This window comes from Thamnophis elegans, chromosome 13 (genome assembly GCF_009769535.1).
Source record: "Thamnophis elegans isolate rThaEle1 chromosome 13, rThaEle1.pri, whole genome shotgun sequence".
NCBI lineage: Eukaryota > Metazoa > Chordata > Lepidosauria > Squamata > Colubridae > Thamnophis > Thamnophis elegans.
Genome location: NC_045553.1, coordinates 1,139,397 through 1,165,300, shown reverse-complemented (window position 1 = coordinate 1,165,300; position 25,904 = coordinate 1,139,397). Strand labels below are relative to the sequence as shown.

At 46.4% G+C, this 25,904-nt stretch overlaps 1 protein-coding gene across 5 annotated transcripts in view; it reads right to left on the bottom strand.

Annotated features, from left to right (window-relative positions):
* Positions 1 to 25,904, bottom strand: part of ATXN2 (ataxin 2) — a 50,061-nt gene extending 24,157 nt beyond the window's left edge. For 3 of the 5 annotated variants that reach the window (XM_032229061.1, XM_032229062.1, XM_032229060.1), the window contains exons 1-7: positions 25,842 to 25,888; positions 13,825 to 13,861; positions 11,081 to 11,140; positions 8,025 to 8,096; positions 6,639 to 6,789; positions 4,354 to 4,478; positions 1,165 to 1,256 (exon numbers count right to left, since the gene is read on the bottom strand). In XM_032229061.1, the coding sequence (XP_032084952.1) occupies positions 1,165 to 1,256; positions 4,354 to 4,478; positions 6,639 to 6,789; positions 8,025 to 8,096; positions 11,081 to 11,113 (473 nt within the window). In that variant the 5' untranslated portion in view covers positions 11,114 to 11,140; positions 13,825 to 13,861; positions 25,842 to 25,888. Of the gene's footprint in view, positions 1 to 1,164; positions 1,257 to 4,353; positions 4,479 to 6,638; positions 6,790 to 8,024; positions 8,097 to 11,080; positions 11,141 to 13,824; positions 13,862 to 25,841 lie in introns of all 5 variants that reach the window. The other 2 variants (XM_032229063.1, XM_032229064.1) reach the window with 1 other exon arrangement.

Sequence of the window (25,904 nt, the reverse complement as noted above, 5' to 3'; positions counted from 1 at the left end):
TTCCCCAGGGAATTCCGGGAGTTGAAATCTGCCCCTCTTTAAAATGGCTCTTCTTTCTTTCTTTCTTTCTTTCTTTCTTTCTTTCTTCCTTTCTTTCTTCCTTTCTTTCTTCCTTTCCTTCCTTCCTTCCTTCCTTCCTTTCATTACTCAACATCTCAATATACATTTCTGTTACCAATAACAATCAGAAAGAAAGGAAGGATGGGACTTTCATATAGACGGATGTGAAGAGCTGAATAATGGAAATATGAATAACAAGACAGATGGAAGATGGGAAACAGAAAAGAAATATTACCGTGTCTTTGAAAATAAAAGTGATAGGAGGGTGGGGGGAAAAGTTAAAACAGAGATAGAAACAAAAGGGGAAATACAGTATACGTGTATCAATATAAGAAAGAGGAAGAGGAAGGTTTAGAACTGAAGGGCGATAGTTAAAGAGATGGGTAAATAATATGAAATAATGAAAATGAAATGTAATAACTATGAGTTATAGCTATAAAAGATGATTAATAGATATATAGATAGATATAAAAGATAGAAAGAAAGAGAGATAAATAGAAGATAGATAGGATTATGTCTGTTGGTATTGAAATGTACAATACTCAGGTATCCCATCATTCATGCAGTGATGATATGTATAAACAATATAAAATAAAAAACTTGATATATGTGTGTGTGTGTGTATGTATTTAGTGTCACAACCCCTGGTATGCCCAAATATGGGAGAAAGTCTACTGCTTCCATTCTCTGTCTATCGGCTCGTCACAATCGGCTTGTGACGAGCCGATAGACAGAGAATGGAAGCAGTAGACTTTCTCCCATATTTGGGCATACCAGGGGTTGTGACACTAAATACATACCTATTTCCCTGGCTCAGCTGATAAGGAGGAGAACCTTGTGGCTTAGTGGTTAACACATCTGCCTAAGATGCAATACAGCACAGGTTCGAATCCCAGTAAGGGTATGGCTAGCTGATGAGAGCTAAATAGCTTGAAATAGATTTATACTAGTCTCCCTTTATTTATTTATCAGCACAAATGCAACACACACACACACACACACACACACACACACACACACACACAAATAAATAAATAAAATGGCTGGTCTGTGCCAAAATCTTGATGTGGCCCCATAAAAACCCTGCAACCGATGGCAACGTACGTGTAGGAAGTCAAACTGCTGTCGTAGGTCGATACCACCCCATAGTTTTCTTCGTTGTAGCGAAACATGTCGTTGGGATCCCATCCGTTCGACTAGAAGGCGGAAAGAAAGAATTCCGAGTGTTAAAATGGCAAAAATTATCTCTCCCGCCTTTGAAAGACGCCATTTCGGCATCTTCCCAAATCTTCCAAAGTTTGGTTTTTTGGCCCTGTTTTATCCAGAGCCAGGCGTCCCTTCCCCTGAACACGGCCGTCCTGACGACTTGGATTAAATGAAATAGTTTTCTTTTTCCTTCCCACCAGCCGAAAGGAATTCTTGTGGTTTACCAGCTGCAAAGGTTTCGTGGAAACGCGTGGCAGGCATAATTTTTTCTTTTTTTTTTTTGGCAAAATGCAAACCGGGAAATCCCTTTCATTCCGGTTTCAATGTCCTCCTCTTGTTGAAGCAGGGGGGGGGGGTGGAAAATGTTTTCGCCCTTGGATATCTGCAGATCAATCTCCCAGGTTGCACACACCACCCAACCAAGGGTGAAATCCTCCCGGTTCAGCCAAACCGGTTGGGACAATGGTCCTTGGTTCTGCGATCCGGTAGCAAAAGAAAAAGCTGAGGATCACACAGCTAAACTGCACGATTGTTGGAAGCTATTTTTTTAGATTTTTAAAGCATGTTTTCCCAGCCGAGGTGGCGCAGTGGTTAAATGCAGCACTGCAGGCTACTTCAGCTGACTGATAGTTCTGCAGTTCGGCGGTTCAAATCTCACCGGCTCAGGGTTGACTCAGCCTTCCATCCTTCCGAGGTGGGTGAAATGAGGACCCGGATTGTTGTTGGGGGCGATATGCTGACTCTGTAAACCGCTTAGAGAGGGCTGAAAGCCCTATGAAGCGGTATATAAGTCTAAGTGCTATTGCTATTGCTATTGCTATCTATCTATCTATCTATCTATCTATCTATCTATCTATCTATCTATCGGATTGTTGGGGGCAATATGCTGACTCTGTAAACCACTTAGAGAGGGCTGAAAGCCCTATGAAGCGGTATATAAGTCTAACTGCTATTGCTGTTGCTAAACCAGTAGGGAAAAAATGCTTTAAAAAACTAAAAAAAAAAAAAAATAGCTGAAAGTGTGTCTGGGGGGGGGGGGAGTTGGCCACACCCACCCAATCACATGACCCACCACCACCAAGCCACGCCTACAGAACCGATGTGTGGGGGGGCAGTAGTGGGTTTCAGCTGGGCATGAACCACAGGGATACCGCCTGCAACTTAGCGCAGTTGTGGCGGGGGAAATTAAGATTTCACCACTGCAATCAGCTCTTTGTTTGGAGATTCCTTGCCTCAATTTCCCTTTAAACCCCTGCACAGAATGTGAGGATGGAAACCCCTCCGAAGCAAAGCCCCCCCCTTCAGCAACAGAGGAAGGGTTCAGCTTACACCCCCACCCCCTGCTTCGAATGAACAGGGTAGGGGGGAGTCCCTACCCAGAAGAATTAAATACTCTGGGTCTAAAGACAAACAGAATAAACCCCAAATCTCAGGTTCAGAGCCGGGAGGAGAGGGGAAACTTTTGAATCAAAACTCCTGGGTGAATTCAATTGGGACTTTGGCTCTTCCGGGAAGACGGAATCCCCCAAAGTTCTGAAGTTAATCAAGTGATCAACTCACTAAAGAGACGTTCTTTTGACAGCTGGAGGGATTTAAAAAGCCCCTTTTCCAAACAGATTAAACCACCATCTCCATAAACTCTGAGCATTCATTTTGCATTTTTGTCATCTTCCGTTTTATAGAGTTTTATGTATTAGTAAGCTGTCCAAAGTCACCCTCTGGTAAGATCAGAAGCCAGTAATTTTGATTGATTCATAGATAGGTAGGTAGGTAGGTAGATATAGATATAAAGATAGATATAGCGAGAGATAAATAGAAGATAGATAAGATAGATTAGATAGCTATAAAAGATGATTGATATATAGATAAAAGATATAAAGAAAGAGAGATAAATAGAAGATAGATAGGATTACATAGATAGATGATAGATAGATAGATAGATAGATAGATAGATAGATAGATAGATAGATATAAATAGTAGATAGGATTACATAGAAAAGATGATTGATAGATAGATAGATAGATAGATAGATAGATAGATAGACAGACAGACAGAAAAGATGATTGATATATAAAAGAGAGATAAATGGAAGATAGGATTACATAGGTAGATGATATCTATCTATCTATCTATCTATCTATCTATCTATCTAATCTATCTATATATAGTAGATAGGATTACATAGATAGAAAAGATGATAGATAGATAGATAGATAGATAGATAGATAGATAGATAGATAGATAGATAGATAGATAGATATAGATATATAAATAGTAGACAGGATTACATAGATAGAAAAGACGATAGATAGGTATAAAAGATGATTGATATATAATAAAAGATAGAAAAAGAGATAAATGGAAGATAGATAGGATTACATAGATGATATCTATCTATCTATCTATCTATCTATCTATCTATCTATCTATCTATCTATCTATCTATCCATCCATCCATCCATCCATCCATCCATCCATCCATCCATCCATCTAATCTATCTATATATAGTAGATAGGATTACATAGAAAAGAAGATAGATAGATAGATAGATAGATAGATAGATAGATAGATAGATAGATAGATAGATAGATAGATATAGATATATAAATAGTAGACAGGATTACATAGAAAAGATGATAGATAGGTTTAAAAGATGATTGATATATAATAAAAGATAGAGAGATAAATGGAAGATAGATAGGATTACATAGATGATATCTATCTATCTATCTATCTATTTATTTATCTATCTATCTAATCTATTTATATATAGTAGATAGGATTACATAGATAGAAAAGATGATAGATATAGAGATATAAATAGTAGATAGGATTGCATATAGAAAAGATGATAGATATAAAAGATGATTGATATATAATAAAAGATAGAGAGATAAATGGAAGATACATAGGATTACATAGATAGATGATAGATAGATAGATAGATAGATAGATAGATAGATAGATAGATAGATAGATAGATAGATGAGGAATAGAAGGGGAGACAATCATCACAGCAGGGTGTAAACCCCTCAGAGGCCCCCCCACCCCACCCCCTTTGGAGCTCAAGTCAAGAGATGCTTACAACATCCGTTTCTAGAGCCTCCAGATCCTCTGCAGAGGCGCCTTCTCCTCCGTCCCAGGGCTCCAGGTCCTTCTCCTTGTGCTCACCGTTCACTTTAGCACTGATGGCAGAATCGGTAAAAGCGTCTGTGGTTGAAGGAAACGGCATATCAGAACATATCATCTCCTGGGCCACATTTTCTACCTGTCGGCAAGTTACGGCTTAAAGTGAACCCTGTGTGGATTTAAGGTTAAAACCCCCCTAGATGTCAGCACTGATGAATGATGGATGGGTCGCAAAACATCTGCAAGAAGGCAGCCAAGCGCAGGCAGCACCAGGATTCCAGAGTCCTCCTCCTCTCCACAAACCCCACTTCCTCCTAACACTGATGGTGTTACCTAGCTGGGTGAGGAAACGTCTGCAAGGAAACAGCCAAGTTCCGACAGCACCAAGGACCCCCCACAACCTAAAACAGAATTCTAGCTGACCAGCCTATAACCAGGATCCCTCGGGACCCGTCAGAATTTACACGTAGCAATCGATGGTAAACAAGATCTAGGATAGATCCTCTGAACGGTGGTCCCTGCATAACCTTTCCAGATCTGTTTCTCTTTTCCCAGAAAGGAATTTAGAGTCAAGGATGATAATAATCCTCTCCATTTCCCACTGAGTGTCCCCCCCATCTCGGAATCCGACCGGTCCTCAGTTCAATCGTGAAAAATCAGGTGGCGCGTCAGAAGTACGTGCATTTGACCCAGAGACCAAGAAACCCTGCGGATCTCTTCTTGCAGGATAGCAATTCTTGGCATGCAGCTACCTCTCCACCCTCTCCAAGATACCGGATCCTCAGGAATCCCTTTGTTAAGTCAAAGGAACTTCCTGTTCAACCAGTCCAAGAAAAATCCTTGCGGTTACTCGGTAGACAAATCCGGCTCAACCAACCTTCTTCACTCCTCCCTGGGAAGAGACACCCAACTACTGTGTTTGGGGAACCAAGCGGGGTAAAATAATTTGTTTCCGCAAGGGAGGTCGGGCTCATTGGGACAGGAGAGATCTCCAGATGTTGGGGGGGGGACCCTCGACAAGGCTTTCCAAGCCTTAAAAGGGGGAGAAAGGGGGAATATTTGGGGTTGAAACCAAGAAGCTCGGGGAGCACCAAGGACCCCCACCCCCAAAGTGACTTCTACTCCTAGACATTATTGCTGAAATGACCAAAGCAATGAGGAATATGACTCATATAAGTATAATAAATATAAATACAAATACAAATACTTAATTCTTGTGCAATCACAACTGTTTTAACTCAATCAATCCGTCGGAATAGAGCTGGAGGTCTTTTAGTCCAGTGGTTCCCAAACTTAGCAACTTTAAGACTTGTGGACTTCAACTCCCAGAATTCTCCAGCCAGCTATGCTGGCTGGAGAATTCTGGGAGTTGAAGTCCACAAGTCTTAAAGGGGCCAAGTTTGCTGGCTGGAGAATTCTGGGAGTTGAAGTCCACAAGTCTTAAAGGGCCCAAGTTTGCTGGCTGGAGAATTCTGGGAGTTGAAGTCCACAAGTCTTAAAGGGCCCAAGTTTGCTGGCTGGAGAATTCTGGGAGTTGAAGTCCACAAGTCTTAAAGTTGCCAAGTTTGCTGGCTGGAGAATTCTGGGAGTTGAAGTCCACAAGTCTTAAAGGGGCCAAGTTTGCTGGCTGGAGAATTCTGGGAGTTGAAGTCCACAAGTCTTAAAGGGGCCAAGTTTGCTGGCTGGAGAATTCTGGGAGTTGAAGTCCACAAGTCTTAAAGTTGCCAAGTTTGGGAACCACTGTTCTAGTCCAACCCCCTGCTCAAGCAGGAGACCCAACACAACTTGAGACAAGTGGCTGTCCAGGGCTTTCTGAAAAAAACCTCCAGTTGATGAAGCAACCACAACTTCTTTCTGGTGGCAAGGAGTCCCACTGGTTAGTTGTCCTCACTGTTAGGAACTTTCTCCTTAATTCCAGCTTGCTTCTTCCTTTGATTAGTTTCCACCCGTTGTTTCTCGTCCTGCCTTTGGGCGTTTTGCAAAATAAGTTGATCCCCCCCTCTTCCTTTGTGGCAGCCCCCCCCCCCAAATAATGGAAGATTGCTATCATGTCACCCCTGGCCCTTCTTTCCTCTCCAGTAGCCACGCCCTAAACAGATGACATGGGCACCCGACTCTCTTTGAAGAGCTAAACTCTGGACAAACTGAAAGGGACACAGAAATAGCTGCTATTTTTAAAGTGGATCCAATTTTAGAAAAACATTCAAATACATTTAAAAAAACAACACCCTCATTCCATACCTCTCTGGGCATAGCTGGAATCCATGTCCTTAAAGTGCACCATAACAAAATCTGAGGATTTGAAGAGAATGCTCTCTATGATGTCTTCCTGTTTCGGACCCAAACTGGATTCTGTTGTCTTTTGATGGGCCGCGTCGAGCACCAAATCACACTGAAAGACACAGGGGGGGGGGGGGGGGGCAGGATCAGGCCGGTCTTCCTGGCGGGCAGCTTCATGGAGCAAAACCACCACATGCCACGTTTCCCTCCCCGCCCAGCAGCGAAATGCCCCCACAGACAGGAGACATCCTCAACGGTCAAGAATTGGACAGTTCAACAAGGTGCATGAAGAGTAGTTGCAGCTGGACATTTGAGGTCCAGTTTAAGACTAAGGTCTCCTTTGATTCTCTCTCTCCACTTAGCCACTAAATTAGGGGTCTCCAAACTGGGTGACCTTAAGACTTTGTGGACTTCAATTCCCAGAATTCAATTCCTAGAATTCAATTCCTAGAATTCAATTCCATAATTCTGGGAATTGAACTCTGGGAATTGAACTCTGGGAATTGAATTCTGGGAATTGAATCCTGGGAACTGAACTCTGGGAATTGAATTCTGGGAATTGAATCCTGGGAATTGAATTCTGGGAATTGAACTCTGGGGATTGAATCCTGGGAACTGAACTCTGGGAATTGAATCCTGGGAACTGAACTCTGGGAATTGAACTCTGGGAATTGAATTCTGAGAATTGAACTCTGGGAATTGAAATTGAACTCTGGGAATTGAACTCTGGGAATTGAACCCTGGGAACTGAATTCTGGGAATTGAACCCTGGGAATTGAATCCTGGGAATTGAACTCTGGGAATTGAATCCTGGGAGTTGAATTCTGGGAGTTGAATCCTGGGAATTGAATCCTGGGAATTGAACCCTGGGAACTGAATTCTGGGAATTGAACCCTGGGAATTGAACCCTGGGAATTGAACTCTGGGAATTGAACCCTGGGAATTGAACCCTGGGAATTGAATTCTGGGAATTGAAGTCCACGCGTCTTCAAAATGCCCAAGGTTGAGAGAGCTGCTCTAGAGCAATGAAATTATAGAGAAGTTTAAGGCCCAACCATTTATCTTCACTTTGTTTTATGTGATTTTTTTTACTTGCTCCAAGAATTAAGAGGGCAAAACACAGCTTCCGACCTTCTCGTGCTTCCTGCCCCATTATTACGACTGGTTGAGAGAGAAGGACTTCCTAAAAATGATGCACTTCCGTGGCTCAGGGAAATCCCATTCCTGGGTATTTCCAGTTCCAACCCAACTTTACGTAACTCTGAGACCCAGCAGGCGTTATAATCCCCAGCCGGAAGATTGAGACCATTTTGATTGGGTTGTGCAAGGAGGAAAAACATATTTTACCTTAGAGCTGTAAGTTTTAAAAACTCCTTCATATATACTTCCATTTTTCACCTGTACTTCACATTTTGATCCCTGGGTGGAAGAAAAAGGAGGGGAGAGAGAAGGGATATTGATCAGGAAGGTCCGTTCAAAAATTGGGATTAAGAGTTACCCACATGGTAAGGTGGGAGGCTAATACATTTTTACAAATAAATCAAAGTTACATAAATGTATAAAGAGAAAAGTTCCCCTCGCATGTATATGCTGATCGTTCCTGACTCTAGGGGGCGGTGCTCATCTCCATTTGAAAGCCGAAGAGCCAGCACTGTCCGAAGACGTCTCCGTGGTCATGTGGCCAGCATGACTCAACGCCGAAGGCGCATGAAACGCCGTTCCCTTCCCACCAAAGGGGGTTCCTATTTTTCTACTTGCATTTTTTACGAGCTTTCGAACTGCTCGGTTGGCAGAAGCTGGGACAAGTCACGGGAGCTCCCTCCGTTACGCGGCGCTGGGGATTCGAACTGCTGAACTGCCGACCTTTCTGATCGACAAGCTCAGCGTCTTAGCCCCTGAGCCACCGTGTCCCTTCATAAATGTATAGGCAAGGTTTAAACTCTTCATCTCTCTAGGCCAGTGTTTCTCAACCTTGGTGACTTTAAGTCCTGTGGACTTCAACTCCCAGAATCCCCCAGCCAGCAAACGTACGGTTGAGAAACACTGCTCTAGGCCTTCTGAGCTTTCTTAATTTTTAATTTCCCCCCCCAGGCTCCCCTAAAAAAGCCCAGTCCTGACACAGCCTCCCCCATGCAATACAGAAGGAGACCCCCAACCTTAACAAACCCTCCCCATGCTTTGAGTTTATTAATTCATTACCCAATGAGGCACACACACACACACACAAAAGAAGCAATGCAAAATCCAGAGGGCAGAAATCAAAGGGCAAAAAATAAGAATCAAAACAGGCCGGAGGGGGAAAAAACCCGCAAGAGTTGAGGACGGACAATAAAAGCAAGGTTTTAAAGAGGGGCTGAAGGTCAGTCGGTCTCTGGCCACCTCCGTTATGGGCTCCAACGTTACTCCTAGTCCAACCACGGGCTGATCTGTTTAACGGCGCTTAAAGTTAAAGACACGGGTAGCCCTTGGACTTTCAGCCCTCTCTAAGTGGTTTACAGAGTCAGCATATTGCCCCCAACAATCTGGGTCCTCATTTCACCCAGATAGATAGATAGATAGATAGATAGATAGATAGATAGATAGATAGATAGATAGATAGATAGATAGATAGATAGATAGATAGATAGATGATAGATAGATGATAGATAGATAGATAGATAGATGATAGATAGATGATAGATGATAGATAGATAGATAGATGATAGATAGATGATAGATAGATGATAGATAGATAGATAGATAGATAGATAGATGATAGAGAGAGATAGATAGATGATAGATAGATAGATGATAGATAGATAGATGATAGATAGATAGAGATAGATAGATAGATGATAGATAGATAGAGATAGATAGATGATAGATGATAGATAGATAGATAGATAGATGATAGATAGATGATAGATAGATGATAGATAGATGATAGATAGATAGATAGATAGATAGATAGATAGATAGATAGATAGATAGATAGATGATAGAGAGAGATAGATAGATGATAGATAGATGATAGATAGATAGATAGATAGATAGATAGATAGATAGATAGAGATAGATAGATAGATAGATAGATAGATGATAGATAGATAGATGGATGATAGATAGATAGATGGATGATTGATAGATAGATAGATGGATGATAGATAGATAGATAGATGATAGATAGATAGATAGATGATAGATGATAGATAGATGATAGATAGATAGATAGATAGATGATAGAGAGAGAGAGATAGATGATAGATAGATAGATGATAGATAGATAGATAGATAGATGATAGATAGATAGATAGATAGATAGATGATAGATAGATAGATAGATGATAGATAGATGATAGATAGATGATAGATAGATAGATGATAGAGAGAGAGAGATAGATGATAGATAGATAGATGATAGATAGATAGAGATAGATAGATAGATGATAGATAGAGATAGATAGATGATAGATAGATGATAGATAGATAGATAGATAGATAGATAGATAGATAGATAGATAGATAGCCATAGCAGTTAGACTTACATACCGCTTCATAGGGCTCTCAGCCCTCTCTAAGTGGTTTACAGAGTCAGCATATTGCCCCCAACAATCCGATAGATAGATAGATAGATAGATAGATAGATAGATAGATAGATAGATAGATAGCAATAGCAATAGCAGTTAGACTTACATACCGCTTCATAGGGCTTTCAGCCCTCTCTAAGCGGTTTACAGAGTCAGCATATCGCCCCCAACAACAATCTGGGTCCTCATTTCACCCACCTCGGAAGGATAGAAGGCTGAGTCAACCCTGAGCCGGTGAGATTTGAACAGCCGAACTGCAGATAGCAGTCAGCTGAAGTGGCCTGCAGTGCTGCATTTAACCACTGGGCCACCTCGGCTCTCTGTGTGACCCTGAGGGATGCTGCATTGGCCCTAAGGGTGGAAATCAACCCTCCGTTCTTCTTTCCGTGACTTTATAACTTTGACTGGTTGCTAAATGAACCGTTGTAAGTCGAGGACTACCCAGCCTTACTTCTTGGCCAGTAAACTTCACTTCACTCCGACAAGGACACCACAGCATAGAATCTGGGGGGGCTCCCTAATTTCCCCCCTTTCTTTCTTTGCAACGGCAAACCAACCCAAAAAATAAATGACTTTTTTCCTCTGCAGGATATCGGGGGGGGGGGGGGGGGACGACACTGAATTTGGCATCAGGAAAGGAAATTAAAATAACAAAACAAAACACACCTTTGGCAGCCTCAAGGCAAGAAAGCATAAAGGAGGAGAGCAGACTGGAAGATTGCCCACCCCCCTGACACACACAACCCCTTCCCCAAACAAAATTGCTAGATTCCTGAATGCAGACATTTCCAATGCAAAGCGAAGCATCGCCAAAGGAAAGAGGTGGCCATAACTTACGACAACGGACGTGAGTATGTGAACCATTCGCATGTTTGCGTATATGCCTTGAAAGGGGATCTGAAAGAAGAGAAGAGAGTGTGGTCTACACATCAAGAGCACAACGGCACACACCACACACAACGCACAAGGATTGGCAGCGAGATCTATACGTGGCTGACAAGAAAAACCTGGAAGGCTGGGAAAAATCTTAACCCATCGAGAGAAACTCCGCTTATCGCAGTGTTTCTCAACCTTGTCAACTTGAAGATGTCTGGACTTCAACTCCCAGAATTCCCCAGCCAGCATTCGCTGGCTGGGGAATTCTGGGAGTTGGAAGTCCAGACATCTTCAAGTTGACAAGGTTGAGAAACACTGGCTTATCGGACAGTTGAACATAGCCATGTTGACACTGGGAGTTGAAGTCCAGACATCTTCAAGTTGACAAGGTTGAGAAACACTGGCTTATCCGCCAGTGGAACATAGCCATAACTCAGGTTGGGAACGCCCAACTTTGATGACCTTTGGACTTCAACTCCCAGAATTCCACAGGTCTTAAAAGTTGCCCTGGTCTGAGCCATCCACGGGGAACCACAGAAGATTGAGAAGGAGGCCTTCAGAAACATCTAAAGGTCTTGAGACCTCTTGAGCTCGGACCACCTCAACGCAAGAATCCAACCACCTCTCTCTCTCTCTCTGCCTACTCTCAGGCTTCCTAGAACCTCGCGCCACCATGTCAACGTGTCTACGGCCTTCTCGGGGGTGGGTGGGTAGGAACGTAGGGTTTTGCTACTCAACGGAACCCCATACGGACGTACATTCCAAGCGTCGGATCCTCGTTCGCCCAGGATGGACAAAGAGGAAATGTCCCCCATGGAGCTGCTTCTGGTGGGCTTGCACAGCCGTCCTTGTCGTGTGGTCAGAGGTTCTAAAGTGGGACCGTCTTCCATTTTTCCCCACCCTCCCTCCCTCCGGACGTTACTCTCGTGCGGCAGAGAGGAAGAAGAAGGGAAACTCCATCCTATCGTTCGCTCCTTTTCAGCAGCTTGACTGTCTGTCTGTCCTCTGACTGGATGTGATCCAGGCTGCTCTGCTAAAGGTGGAGGGATGGGGAGGGGATCTACCCCTGCTTTACACTCAAGTGGCCTGGGGTTTGTGACATCACCGATTAATGTGCTGGGGAAATTACTCAGTGAAGGTGGCTAAAATGTGACTTTTGGCTCACTGGGTCTTAAGGTAAAGGTTCCCCTCGCACATGTGCTAGTCATTCCCGACTCTAGGGGGCAATGGTGCTCATCTCAGTTTCAAAGCCAAAGAGCCAGCGCTGTCCAAAGACGTCTCCGTGGTCATGTGGCCGGCATGACTCAACGCCAAAGGCGCACGGAACGCCGTCACCTTCCCACCAAAGGTGGTTCCTATTTTCCTACTTGCATTTTTCACATGCTTTCGAACTGCTAAGTTGGCAGAAGCTGGGACAAGTCACGGGAGCTCACTCCATTATGCGGCGCTAGGGATTCGAACCGCCAAACTGCCGATCTTCTGATCGACAAGCTCAGAGTCTTAGCCACTGAGCCACCTTGCTGGGTCTTAATCTTGCTGGGTCTTAACCCCTCAAAACCTGCAGGAGGTTGGCCTGGGTCTCTCTGGCTGACCCCAGGAGAGTAAAAAAAGGGTGCATGATAAGAGGACTAGATATATTATTCCTCCATTACGGGTGCTGGTAGAGCATTTCTAAACCCAACTGCTTCCTGGGGCAAAGGTCAAGCCAACGTGGGGTCCCCAATAGACTTTATGAGGTATCTACCTTCAGGGAGCCCAAACCAGGTGAGATGGGGGGAGGGAGGGAGCTTGTCTACCCAACAGAGGGGAAAGTGTCTTTCTCCAACATGTCCTACTCATGGGTATCACCTTACAGTCTTGGACTTGCCAACAAGACATTTCAGAACATAAAATGCTGAAGCCAAGGGATGTCCAACCTGGAGGACTTTGTGGACTTCAACTCCCAGAATTCTTGGCTGGGGAGAATTCCATGCTGCCTGAGGAATTCTGGGAGTTGAAGTCCACAGGTCTTGGACACCCTGGTCTAAACCATTCGTGGGGATTCAGAACATTGAGAAGAGACCTTCAGAAGACTCCACAGGAGGAATTATATATAACTGGGTTTCTTAAAAACCAATGTTGTGGCAAGAGAACATCGAAAACCCACAGAGGTCAAATAATATCAATAATATTAATAATATTAATAATAATCATCATCATCATCATCTCATATCAACCATTAGCACCAGTCAATGGTATTTGTGATGCATTTTTGAAGGTTCAGTTGACTGTTTCATGTTTAATGAATAAAGTATAATAATAATAATAATAATAATAATAATAATAATAATAATAATAACAACAATAATAATAATACAGCTTATATCCTCCGACGTTACCTTAACAGTTCCTAGATCCTTGATTAGGACTCGAGGTGTTGAGCTACCAACCAGCCCCAAAGGCTGTGAATCTCACCAAAGATGATGATAATAATAATTTTACTAGATAATTATCTCTGGGAATATTTCCATGTGACAATTTGAAGGTGCAGTAGAGACCCTGACACATCTACGGGTATTGTGACATTAAGTGGGGTGAGGTTCTTAATGGAGACAGGCAGTTTCCATTGCTCTAATCAATCAAACACACTTGACTTTTGACTTTTATAAAGAATAAAATCAACCAACAAGCGTCAAAGAAGCAGAAAAACGAAAGGAGGTACTTACTGGGGGTTGAGGGGGCCCTTTGCCACTGGTGCGCCCTCTGAAATTAAAAAAAAAATAACAATATTTGTTTTTAAAAAAAGCCGGGTGAGATCAGAGCAAATTGAAGAGTTATTATCATTGCCGAGACTGTTCGTTCAAGCCCAGGGATGAAAAGCTGAAGAGATGATTAAATGCAGGACTTTTGGAAGGCGGGTTGAGTTTTAACGGGAAGAGGTTCTTGGTTTTTTTTTTTTAATTTTTAATTTTTATTTTATTTTATCAATTTCATATATACATTCACAATTATATGATCTCATAACTGTTATTAATATGTATTTATAACAATTTTTCCCTACTGTTGACAATATACTTGAAGATTGCTTTTTTAACATCCCATAGATCCATCTTATCTTACAACGGTCCTACTTCTTCTTCCCTCCCTCCCTCTTTCCTTCCCTCATTTCTTCTCTCCTACTCCCCTTCCTTCCCTCCCTCCTTCTCTCCTTCCCTCCTTCCTTCCCTCCTTTCTTTTCTCCTTCTCTCCTTCCTTTCCCCCTTCCTTCTCTCCTACATTCCCCCTTCCTTCTCTCCTACATTCCCTCCTTCCTTCCCTCCTTTCTTCTCTTCTTCCTTCCCTCCTTTCTTCTCTCCTTCTCTCCTTCCTTCCCTCTCTCCTTCCCTCCCTCCTTCTCTCCTTCCCTCCCTCCTTTCTTTTCTCCTTCTCTCCTTCCTTTCCTCCTTCCTTCCCCCCTTCCTTCTCTCCTACATTCCCTCCTTCCTTCCCTCCTTTCTTCTCTCCTTCTCTCCTTCCTTCCCTCCTTCCTTCTCTCCTTCCCTCCCTCCTTCCTACCCCCCTTTCTTCTCTTTCTTCTCTCCTTGGGAAGAGGTTCTTAAGAGAGCAAACCCCGGGGGCAGATTCGGCGTGGACGAAGCCAAAATCTCTGCCAAAGGGAGCTTTTGCTTGCGATCCCCCCCCCCCCCGTTTTCTGACAACACCCCTTAAAAAGCAGCAGGTGAAAGGGAGTTGATCTGCCTCCCTCCCTCCTCGCCACGCGAGGCTGTGCATGTTGCACAACGGACCTCCCGAGTGGCATTGGGCCAGCTGAAAAGCATGAAAATAACCCCCCCACCCACCCCCCCCCAGGGTTAATGCAAGCCCCAATGCTTTGCAACCCAGCCGATGCTCTGCAGAGAACCACCCGCCTCCCGGCACAGCTCCGGGGCTCCCGCTGCGGTTCTCTCTCGATGCACCAGGAACAAGCAACCGTGACACTCCCAATTTGCCGGACAACAATGCTCGGTATTCATCACCACCACCACCACCACCGGGGCCAGGTTCCCTTGGAATGCTGGGAAGTGTAGTCCCCGTAAGCCCAGGAATGTGGCAACCTAAAACAGGCTGTTCAACTCCCTTCGCTTGGAAGATGCAACAGGAGCTCAAGCTTTTGGCTCTTCCTTTTCCTATCGGGATTCGCGCTCTCTCTCCCCCCCCCCCCACAATATATGGATTTGAGGACGGGCATTTGGCAGTCATTTCCCCCCCCCAAGCAATTAAACGCTTATGCTTCTGTCTCCCTGTATTAAAAGCAATTTGACGACCAATGAAATACTTGCAACTTGCTAATTAATGCAATGCATCCCTGCTCCCTTAAGGACCCCTCGAAAACTCCCCGTTTCCTGCCTAGGAAGCGCCCCAATTTTCCATTAAAACCCCTCTATGACCATCCCTCCCCCCCCCCCAATTTATGCTTGTCCAAGAAACAAGCTTTGGTTAGCAGCGCGAATAGGAATTGCTGACCAAATGTTAGTACAGGGAGGAGACAAACTACTCAGTGTAAGTTCCTCTACCGCCAACCAGGTCCTCCTCCTTGCATTACATTCAGGAGCAAAACACTCAAATTTCAGTCATGTGACTGGGAGCCCTTGTTCAGCCTTGGAAGAAGAGGAGGGAGGGGGGCATGGTGGCGCCTTTCCTCCCAGAGGCCTTCACCTCTCTCCCATAACCCAAAGAGGCTGGGGGCGGGGTGTGGGGTGTGTGGAGAGGTGCCAACCAATCAAGGATTCTCAAAGTCTCAACTTATTCTCTCCAAGGGGTAGCAGGTCTGCCCACCTCCAAGTCCAGATCCTGTAGCTTCCAAGCAGGACCCAATGAGGGTCCTGGGAGCTTCACCCCCTGGCTGGCTCTTAATGGAGCAGCTGCTCCCACCCCAGGATTTCCAAGGGGGCTCCCTCAGCCACTTGGAAGACCCTCTAGCTCACCCTCTAGCTCAAACCAGGGCTTGGAAAAAGGGGTCGCCGGCTGTGCTCCCCAGATCTCCTCCCACCAAAGAGACCGGTGGTATCTCCTCTTAGGGGAGTCCCAGAGAATAGACCTTTGCTGGACCAATCCTCGAATGCAGCTCGTCTGCCTGGAATCCGCAGCTCGTCTGCCTGGAATCCGCACCGTGCGTCAGGTGTTAACGCAACCGAGCGGGTCCAGAGGTATTTCACGAGAAGAGTCCTCCACTCCTCTGCTCACAACAGAATCGCTTAGGCCACCAGGCTCGAAATTTTGGGCCAGGACAACCTGGAACTACCTAGGGTCTGACCTAAGCGTAGTACACAAAATTGTCTGCTACAACGTCCTACCGGTCAACAACGTCTTCAGCTTCAACCTCAATAACACTCGGGCAAAACAATCGATACGAACTCAAGGTCAACCGCTCCAAACTCAATTGCAGAAAATACGACTTCAGCCACAGAGAGGTCAACGCCTGGGATGCTCTGCCTGGCTCCGTTGTTACGTCCTCAACAACCCCCCATAGCTTCCACCTCAAACTGTCCCCCGTGGACCTCACCCCATTTCTAAGAGGTCGGTTAAGGGGGTGTGCATAAGCGCACCAGTGTGCCTACTCTCCCTGTCCTACTGTCCCCATTTATTTGTATTCATTCCTTTGAAGAGCCAAGGTGGCGCAGTGGTTAGGGTGCTGTACTGCAAGGCCACTTCAGCTGTTATCTGCAGTTCGGCGGTTCTAATCTCACCGGCTCAGGGTTGACTCAGCCTTCCATCCTTCCGAGGTGGGTGAAATGAGGACTCAGACTGTGGGGGCGATATGCTGACTCTGTAAACCGCTTAGAGAGGGCTGAAAGCCCTATGAAGTGGTATAGAAATCTAACTGCTATTGCTATTGCTATTGTTCATCACCAGGTTTATACTTATTATACCTTTTCATGTTTGACAAACAAATAAATAAAATAAAATAAATGGAATCCAGACGACTTTATGAACCATTCAACCAATGCCCAACAAGGAGTCGGATGGGCTCTCCGTAAGATGACTGTCACAGGCATCCTTCCAAGGGGAAAGATACCATTGTGCTCACAGCCTCACAAGTCCTTCCTTCTCCCCTTGGAGCAATTTACAACCAGGAGGAAAAAGAACCAGGCATGTTCCTGGACCAGCTGCCAAACTGGGACGGACACTAAGTGAAGATGCCAGCTTGCTTCAGCTCCTGCAGGTGCTTCGTGGCCCACCAGAGAAGGGGTAGCAGCCACGGTGGCGCAGTGGTGAGAGTGCGGTACTGCAGGCTGCTTCTGCTGGCTGCCTGCAATTTGGCAGTTCAAATCTCACCAGGCTGAAGGTTGACGCAGCCTTTCATCCTCGTGAGGTGGGTAAAATGAGGACCCGGATTGTTGGGGGGGGCAAGAGGCTGACTCTGTAAAGTCAAAGCCTTTATTGTTGTTGTACATCACGAACAACAAAACTGGTTCGGCCTCTACTGGTGCACTCCATACAAGAATACAAGACAACATGAATGATATAAAGAATAATCCTTACACCAGTAGTTGGGCAAAAAAACCTTCGTGTTTCCATATGTACGTCATATTCTGTGTGACATGAATATCTACACCAGTGTTTCTCAACCTTGGCGACTTTAAGTCCCGTGGACTTCAACTCCCAGAATCCCCCAGCCAGCAGAGCTGGCTGGGGGAATTCTAGGAGTTGAAGTCCATGGGACTTAAAGTCGCCAAGGTTGAGAAACGCTCATCTACACAGTTCCCTTAAAATACGACCTCTCCGGATAATAAGCCCAATCGGGGCTTTTGAGCGCATGTGCTAAAATAATCCCTCCCCCCAAAATAATCCCCCCCAAAATACTGCAACACAGCAGCAGCCATGAGGTGACCCCACTTGCTGCCTCCTGCACCTCAAAAATAAGAAGACCTCCTTGAAAACAAGGCCAAGCGCTTATTTCGGGGGTCAAAAGAAAATAAGACCCGGTCTTATTTTCAGGGAAACACAATAATATGTAAGCCGCTTAGAGAGGGCTGGAAAGCGGTATATAAGTCTAAGCGCTATTGCTACAACTCGGTGGTGTATTCTCAACTACCTGGAACCAAAACACCAGAGGGGGCGGCACCCACAATCCTTTCTTGCGGGATTCTCCTTTCGCACAACCGTGATATTAGCTCGAGGAGTCAACCAGTTGACCTGCCAACTTCTTCGCACTCTTGAACCAAACTCAGAGAGGCATCCAAGAGAAGTCACAGGTGAGGTGGTTCCTATTCTCTGTCTCATCTATCTATCTATCTATCTATCTATCTATCTATCTATCTATCTATCTATCTATCTATCATCTATCTATCTATCTATCATCCATCCATCTATATCGTCTAGCATCTCTCTATCATCCATTCATCCATCTAGCCATCCATCCAACCACCTATATCATCTATCATCTCTTTCTCTTTATCATCCATCCATCATCTATCATCCATCCATATCATCTATCATCTCTCTATCATCCATCCATACATTATCATCCATCCAACCAACCATCCATCCATCTATATCATCTATCATCCATCCATATCATCTGTCATCTCTCTATCCATCCATCCATCCATTCATCCATCCATATCATCTATCATATATCATCCATCCATACATCATCTATCATCCATCCTATATCCTCTCTCCATCCATCCATCCATATTATCTATCATATATCATCCATCCATCCATCATCTATTATCCATCCAACTAACTATCCATCTATATCATCTATCATCCATCCATCCATATCATGTCATCTCTCTATCCATCCATCCATCCATATCATCTATCCTTGCTCTCTATCATCCATCCATCCATCCATCCATCCATCCATCCATATTATCTATTATATATCATCCATCCATACATCATCTATCATCCATCCTATATCCTCTCTCACAATCCATCAATATTATCTATCATATATCATCCATCCATCCATCATCTATTATCCATCCAACTAACTATCCATCTATATCATCTATCATCCATCCACCCATATCATCTGTCATCTCTCTATCCATCCATCCATATCATCTATCCTTGCTCTCTATCATCCATCCATCCATCCATCCATATTATCTATCATCTATCATCCATCCATACATCATCTATCATCCATCCAACTAACTATCCATCTATATCTATCATCCATCCACCCATATCATGTCATCTCTCTATCCATCCATCCATATCATCTATCCTTGCTCTCTATCATCCATCCATCCATATATCATCTATCATCCATCCTATATCTATCCTCTCTCTCCATCCATATTATCTATCATATATCATCCATCCATACATCATCTATTATCCATCCAACTAACTATCCATCTATATCATCTATCATCCATCCATCCTATATCATCTATCCTCGCACTCTTATCATCCATCCATCCATCCATCCATCCTTCCTTCCTTCCTTCCTTCCATCCATATCATCTATCCCTCCCCCCTCTCTTCTATTTATATCTACCTCTCTATGACCTGCCTACCTACCTGCTTAAATGGATCAATGGTTTTGCTTACAGAACTTCTGTCCTCGTGATGAAGTTCTAAGTCACTTCTGACCCATTTGGTTTATGGGGAAAGTGGGTGAATATGGATCCCTTCGTCATTTACCTTCCGTCGCTGTTGCAGACAGTCCTCGGCTTACAACCACAACTGAGCCCAACACTTACGTTGCAAAGCGAGACATTTGTTCAGCGACCTTTGACCCATTTTACGACCTTTCTTGCCGCAGTTGCTAAGTGAATCACTGCGGCTGGTAAGTTGGTAACCCGGTTGTTAAGCGGCTTCCCCATGGACGCGGCTTGTCGGAAGGTCGCAAAAGGGGGGGATCCCGTTACCCCAGGGACACGGCAACCCGTCATAAATATGAAGCTGTTGCCAAGGGTTTGAATTTTGATCACGCGACCGTGCTGCAAAGGTCGTAAGTGTGGGAAATGGTCCTTGGTCACTTTTTTCAGCACCGCCGTAACTTTGAATGGTCACTGTTGCAAGTCAAGGACCACCTGTATGTGTCTCTTGGGCTGAAAAGGATTCCCTTCCACATTTGCAAAGGATTTGAACCCGAAGCCAAACCCGAGGCTGCTTGTAGGTGAATGATGCTCAGGGCTACTTAACAGCAATAGCCCTTAGACTTATATACCGCTTCACAGTCCTTTACAGCCCTCTCTAAGCGGTTTACAGAGCCAGCCTCTTCCTCCCTCCCTCCCTCCTCTCCTTCCTTCCTCTCTCTCCTTCCCTCCTTCCCACTTAAGACTTATATACCGCTTCACAGTCCTTTACAGCCCTAAGCGGTTTACAGAGCCAGCCCCTTGCCTCTTCCTTCCTCCCTCCCTCCCTCTCTCCTTCCTTCCTTCCTTCCCACTTAAGACTTATATACCGCTTCAGTGCTTTTACAGCCCTCTCTAAGCGGTTTGCCGAGTCAGCCTCTTCCTCCCTCCCTCTCCTTCCTTCCCATCTCTCCTTCCTTCCTTCCCACTTAAGACTTATATACCGCTTCCCAGTGCTTTTACATCCCTCTCTAAGCGGTTTACAGAGTCGGCCTCTTGCCTCTTCCTTCCTCCCTCCCTCCCTCTCTCCTCTCCTTCCTTCCTTCCCCTCTCTCCTTCCCTCCTTCCCACTTAAGACTTATATACCGCTTCACAGTGCTTTTACAGCCCTCTCAAGCGGTTTGCAGAGTCAGCCTCTTGCCCCCAACAATCTGGGCCCTCCTTAAGGAAACCTAAGGTTATCCTGCCCGCAGGCCTGAGATGCCGGCCAGAGCAATAAATATTGTCCAGTGGACTCTGGGAATTTGCACCCTGGAGTTTCTAGCAGAGGGGCGGGTAGAAGGCCCATCGTACATCATAAAACGGGAGTTTGGTTGCAATTGCCGGAGGAAAGCCAGGTGGGTCTAGGACAGGGGCAGCCTTAAACACTCAAAGAGCCACAAAGATCCTAACTGGAAGCCCTCCCGGAAGTCCGGTTCCCCCCACACCATAGAGTCTCCTCCTAGCGCAGCATCCTTTTTCCTCTGCCGACCGGAAGTCCAGTTCCCCCACCATAGAGTCTCCTCCTAGCGCAGCATCCTTTTTCCTCTGCCGACCGGAAGTCCAGTTCCCCCACCATAGAGTCTCCTCCTAGCGCAGCATCCTTTTTCCTCTGCCGACCGGAAGTCCAGTTCCCCCACCATAGAGTCTCCTCCTAGCGCACCATCCTTTTTCCTCTGCCGACCGGAAGTCCAGTTCCCCCACCATAGAGTCTCCTCCTAGCGCACCATCCTTTTTCCTCTGCCGACCGGAAGTCCAGTTCCCCCACCATAGAGTCTCCTCCTAGCGCACCATCCTTTTTCCTCTGCCGACCGGAAGTCCAGTTCCCCCACCATAGAGTCTCCTCCTAGCGCAGCATCCTTTTTCCTCTGCCGACCGGAAGTCCAGTTCCCCCACCATAGAGTCTCCTCCTAGCGCACCATCCTTTTTCCTCTGCCGACCGGAAGTCCAGTTCCCCCACCATAGAGTCTCCTCCTAGCGTGGCGTCCTTTTTCCTCTACCTGCCCTAACCGAAAGCCCTATCAACTGTGGAACTGACCGGCAACAGGGAGCCGCAGCAGAGGGATGAAAGAGCCACATGCGGCTCCAGAGCTGCAGGTTGCCAACCCCTGGCCTAGGATCCTGGTGGCACCTTTGCCGATGAAATGTTAAGGCATGAGGCTTTTATGAGCCACAAGCTCCCTTCAGCTCCTGTCCCTTCATAAAATGGCTTTGCTGGATAAGGAGCTCTTTGGAGCCCTGTAAATATTTACAGAATCCCTTTCAAATGAAGGCGGGCCGATTCTTCTCTTTTAAGTTCTTGATACACAACGGAAGTGTTTGTTTCATCCATCATTGGGGCTGCCTTCAAATTCAGCTTCCGTGCGTATTTTCCTGTTTTCTCCCAGCTTCACTAAGGCCAAAAAATAAAATCAAATGTATCCTTTGAACTGAGTTTATTGGTCTAAGCCTTTTTGGCTGGCCACAAGTCTCATCTAAGGTAAAGGTTCCCCTCGTACATCTGTGCTAGTCGCTCCCGACTCTAGGGGGCGGTGCGCCTCTCCCTTCCAAAGCCGAAGAGCCAGCGCTGTCCGAAGACGTTTCCGTGGTCATGTGGCCGGCATGACTCAACGCCGAAGGCGCACGGAAGGCTGTTCCCTTCCCATCAAAGGTGGCTCCTATTTTTCTACCTGCATTTTTTACCTGCTTTCGAACTGCTAGGTTGGCAGAAGCTGGGACAAGTCATGGGAGCTCCCTCCGTTACGCGGCGCTGGGGATTCGAACCGCCGAAATGCCGACCTTTCTGATCAACAAGCTCAGCATCTTAGCCACTCAGCCACCACAGCCCTTTACATGGATATAAATCCCACCCCCCTTTTTAATGACTCTCAGGCCCCAAACAGTTAAGGACACTGAGATTGCTACAGGCATTCCTCCACTTACGACCAAAATCTAGCCCCAAAATTCCTATTGTTAAAACGAGCCATTTCTCAAGTGAGTTTGCCCCGTTTTACGACCTTCCTTGCCCCCGCCGTCAAGTGAATCACTGCAGGTGTTCGGTTGTTAAGTGAATCTGGCTTCCCCGTTGACTTGGCTTGGGAGAAGTCACTGCAACCGTTGTAAGTATGAGTCAACACCTGAATTCCGACCACATGGAAGGCGACAAAGGTCGTAAGTGTGAAAAATGGTCGCGAGTCATTTTTTTCCCCAGTGCTGTTCTAACGGTCACTGAATGGACCGTTGTAAGTCGAGGCCTATCTTAATCCTTTCTTGAACTTTATATGAAATATTTCTCCAAAGTCGTAATTATATGGCTTTGGAGGGTTTTTTCCCTACTCTATCCTTGCTTTACTGAAAAGGGCATTCTTGTAAATTAGATTAGTAGAGTTTCCCAACCTTTAAGAGGTGTGGACTTCAACTCCCAGAATTCCTGGCTAGCCAGGAATTCTGGGAGTTGAAGTCCACACCTCTTAAAAGTTGCCCCCAGGTTGAGAAAGTCTGGATTAGAGGAACAGAAGAGAAACGAAAATGCTTTTGGTAATAAAACAAGGATGGTTTTTATCAAGTCCCATTTCTCAGAGGACTGTATATAGTTTTTGGACTATTTATCTCTCAGAGCGCACCAGATTTCCATGCTCCAGAGAGGGATTTTTTAAAAAAATAAATAAATAGCCTGCAATATAAAAACTCTCAAAAGTTTCCCAAACATGACCAGATAGGCCTACCTACCACCCACGCACGGGGGCTTCCAACCCAACGCATGACAGCCAAAATGGAAGTTCTATTAATCAGGCACCAATTTTACCCTTTTAAAAATCCGCAATGCTAAACCTGAACCGGAGCCTCCATGATAAGAAGGGAAGAATTTTGCTTTTCAGGCCTTAAAGTTAACTTTTGATGTCAGCTGCAAGATAGCAATTCAACCCTGACCCCCCCAACGGTCTTAACACGAAGCCAAGAAGGATTGAGCCACATCTCAGGAGGCTTGGAGCCCAACCCAATTGGGGGAGCAGAGAAGCATTCCCAAGCGGTCCTTGGACATGTCGGACATAAGGGGGGGGAGGGCTAGGCCCCAAGCAGGCCGATCACCAACGGACCGTCCTTCTTCCTTAACATATGGGCAAACCGCGTCCTCTAGCAAAGACATTCCTGGTGCCTTTCAGCTCCGGGAGATGCGACGTCAAACTGAGTTTGAAACTGGACAGGAAGGAAATCCGGAGCATTTGGGGGGGGATGTCTTGGGAGGGTGCAAAGTCCCATCTTTACAGGAGAATCCGAGCTCCATTCAGAAATGCTTAAGAGGCCTCGTGATTTTCCTGCTTGTCCCCGCTGCCCATCCACTCACCTCGCTGGTCTTCCCTCTGTATCCTAGGAGTCTGTAGAGAGATTCTCAGCAGTCCAGATCATGGATTGGGAGTCTCTACAGACTTTTAGCTGAACAATTTGGGAGGGACCCCCTTGGAGTGGTTGTGGGAGTAGGAACAGATCTCCAGGGGGGAAAAAACTCCAGACTAGGAACCGTTTCAAGGACACGGATAAGGCTCCCAGCGGCCTCAACGACCCTCTCAAAGGATGCAACTAGCCAGCTGCCTGCAAGGAATATCAATCCTTCCCTTCCTGACTATCCTGTCGGAGCTGAAGAAGCTTTTAGGATGGGAAGGCCTCCAAAGAAAAAAATAAATAAGAAAAGTCCAGTTGCCTCCTGAAAAAGCACCTATGGGACATCTCTGCCTTAGGGTTGACATTCCCAGGGGATTAATGGGCTCCCCCAGGTCACTCTAAGGCTCACGGGGCGGAAGGAGCCCTCGGCCGGCAGATTTACAAAAGCGTTCCTCCTGCTTGTCCGTCTCTCTGCTAATGAGCTTACATAAAAAAGGGACTCTGTGTAAGGGAGAAGAGGGATCCGTGCAAACTCACCAGCCACAGAAACTAGAGAGGGGGGGAAAAAAAATTTGGTGCAAAATCCGAGCCTCGATTCCCATTCGGAGGAAAGACGGACGCATCCTACCTTTCTTCCCTTCAGATTTTTTTTTTTACTCCGGAGGTCTAAAGAGGCTGAATTTATAGCCACGTTCCAAATACGAGAACCGGCCTCGGAATAGAAAAAGCAGAAGAGCGCTTTGCTTTTGCCGGGGGGGGGGGGGGTAACCGTATACCGTCCATTCATACTAACTACAGCGTTGCATAAGCCGAAAAAGGCATTTGAGGGTGTAGGGTAGTCGTCTCAACAGCTGTCTGCCCCCCCCTGGAAAAAAAACGGCAACAGGCTCCCCCCCCCCGCCCCCAGCGATCGAGACCCCCCCCGTCCATCAAGGGCTTTGGGGAGACCCGCACCCCCATCCCACCCCCCCAAAAAAGCTTGAACCTTCTGGATCTGCAACTAGAACTTTTTTCTGCCGCACGAAGGCAAACGTTGGGATATTCGGGGATAGGGTTGCCAGATCCAATCTGGGGGAATCTCGAGTTGGGGGGGGGGGGAGAGAATCAAACCAGGGTTGGATCTTGCAAGAACTTTTCTCCTCTCCCTTAGAAGCCCCTGAAGGAGGGAGGGAAGGAGGGAGGGAGGCTGGCAGAGACCCCCACCCCAGCCCCCTCCCTGAGCCCCAGCAGCAGCTTAGCTAACCCGGCTGCAATTTGGGAGGCCAAAGCGAGAGAAAGAAACCCCCCCCACCAGTGATTTCTCTCCACCCTTGCAAAACCACAAGAATTCCCCCCCCCAAAAAAGTCTCCTGCGCGGCCTTGCAAAGGGGGGACGAGGGGGGGGAAGGACGATAAGGGAGGCGCCCCCCTTCCTCCCCCCCTCCAGAGGCCTAGGCGGGCGGGGGGGGGGGGAGAAATACCTTGCCTTTCCCCATTGCAGCCCCCTCCCCACCTTTTGTTGATGCCCAGCGGGGGGGGGGTGGGGGTGGAGGGGGGCATGCAGGGCCCATGGCCAGGCTGGCATTATTTGGGGGGGGGGGATTGAGACCCAGCCGCTCAGCCCAGGGGAGCCCCCTCCCCTCCCAGGTGGGGGGGGGCTGTGTGGGTGGGGGGGGTCCCGTCCTCCCCCCCCCTCCCGGTCCCTGCGGCAGAGCAGGCCGCGGCGCTGCCCTCCCCTCCTTCTCCTCCCTTCCCTCCCGGCCGGCCGTGAAGGGCAGCGGCGGCCTCTCCGGCCAGGGACGCAGCGGGGCCCGCAGGGCGAGCGACCCCCGTCCGGCACCCACCTGCCCAGCGAAGGCCGCGCTCCCGGGGCCGCCCCGCCCGCCTTGCGCCCGCCCGGGGGAGCC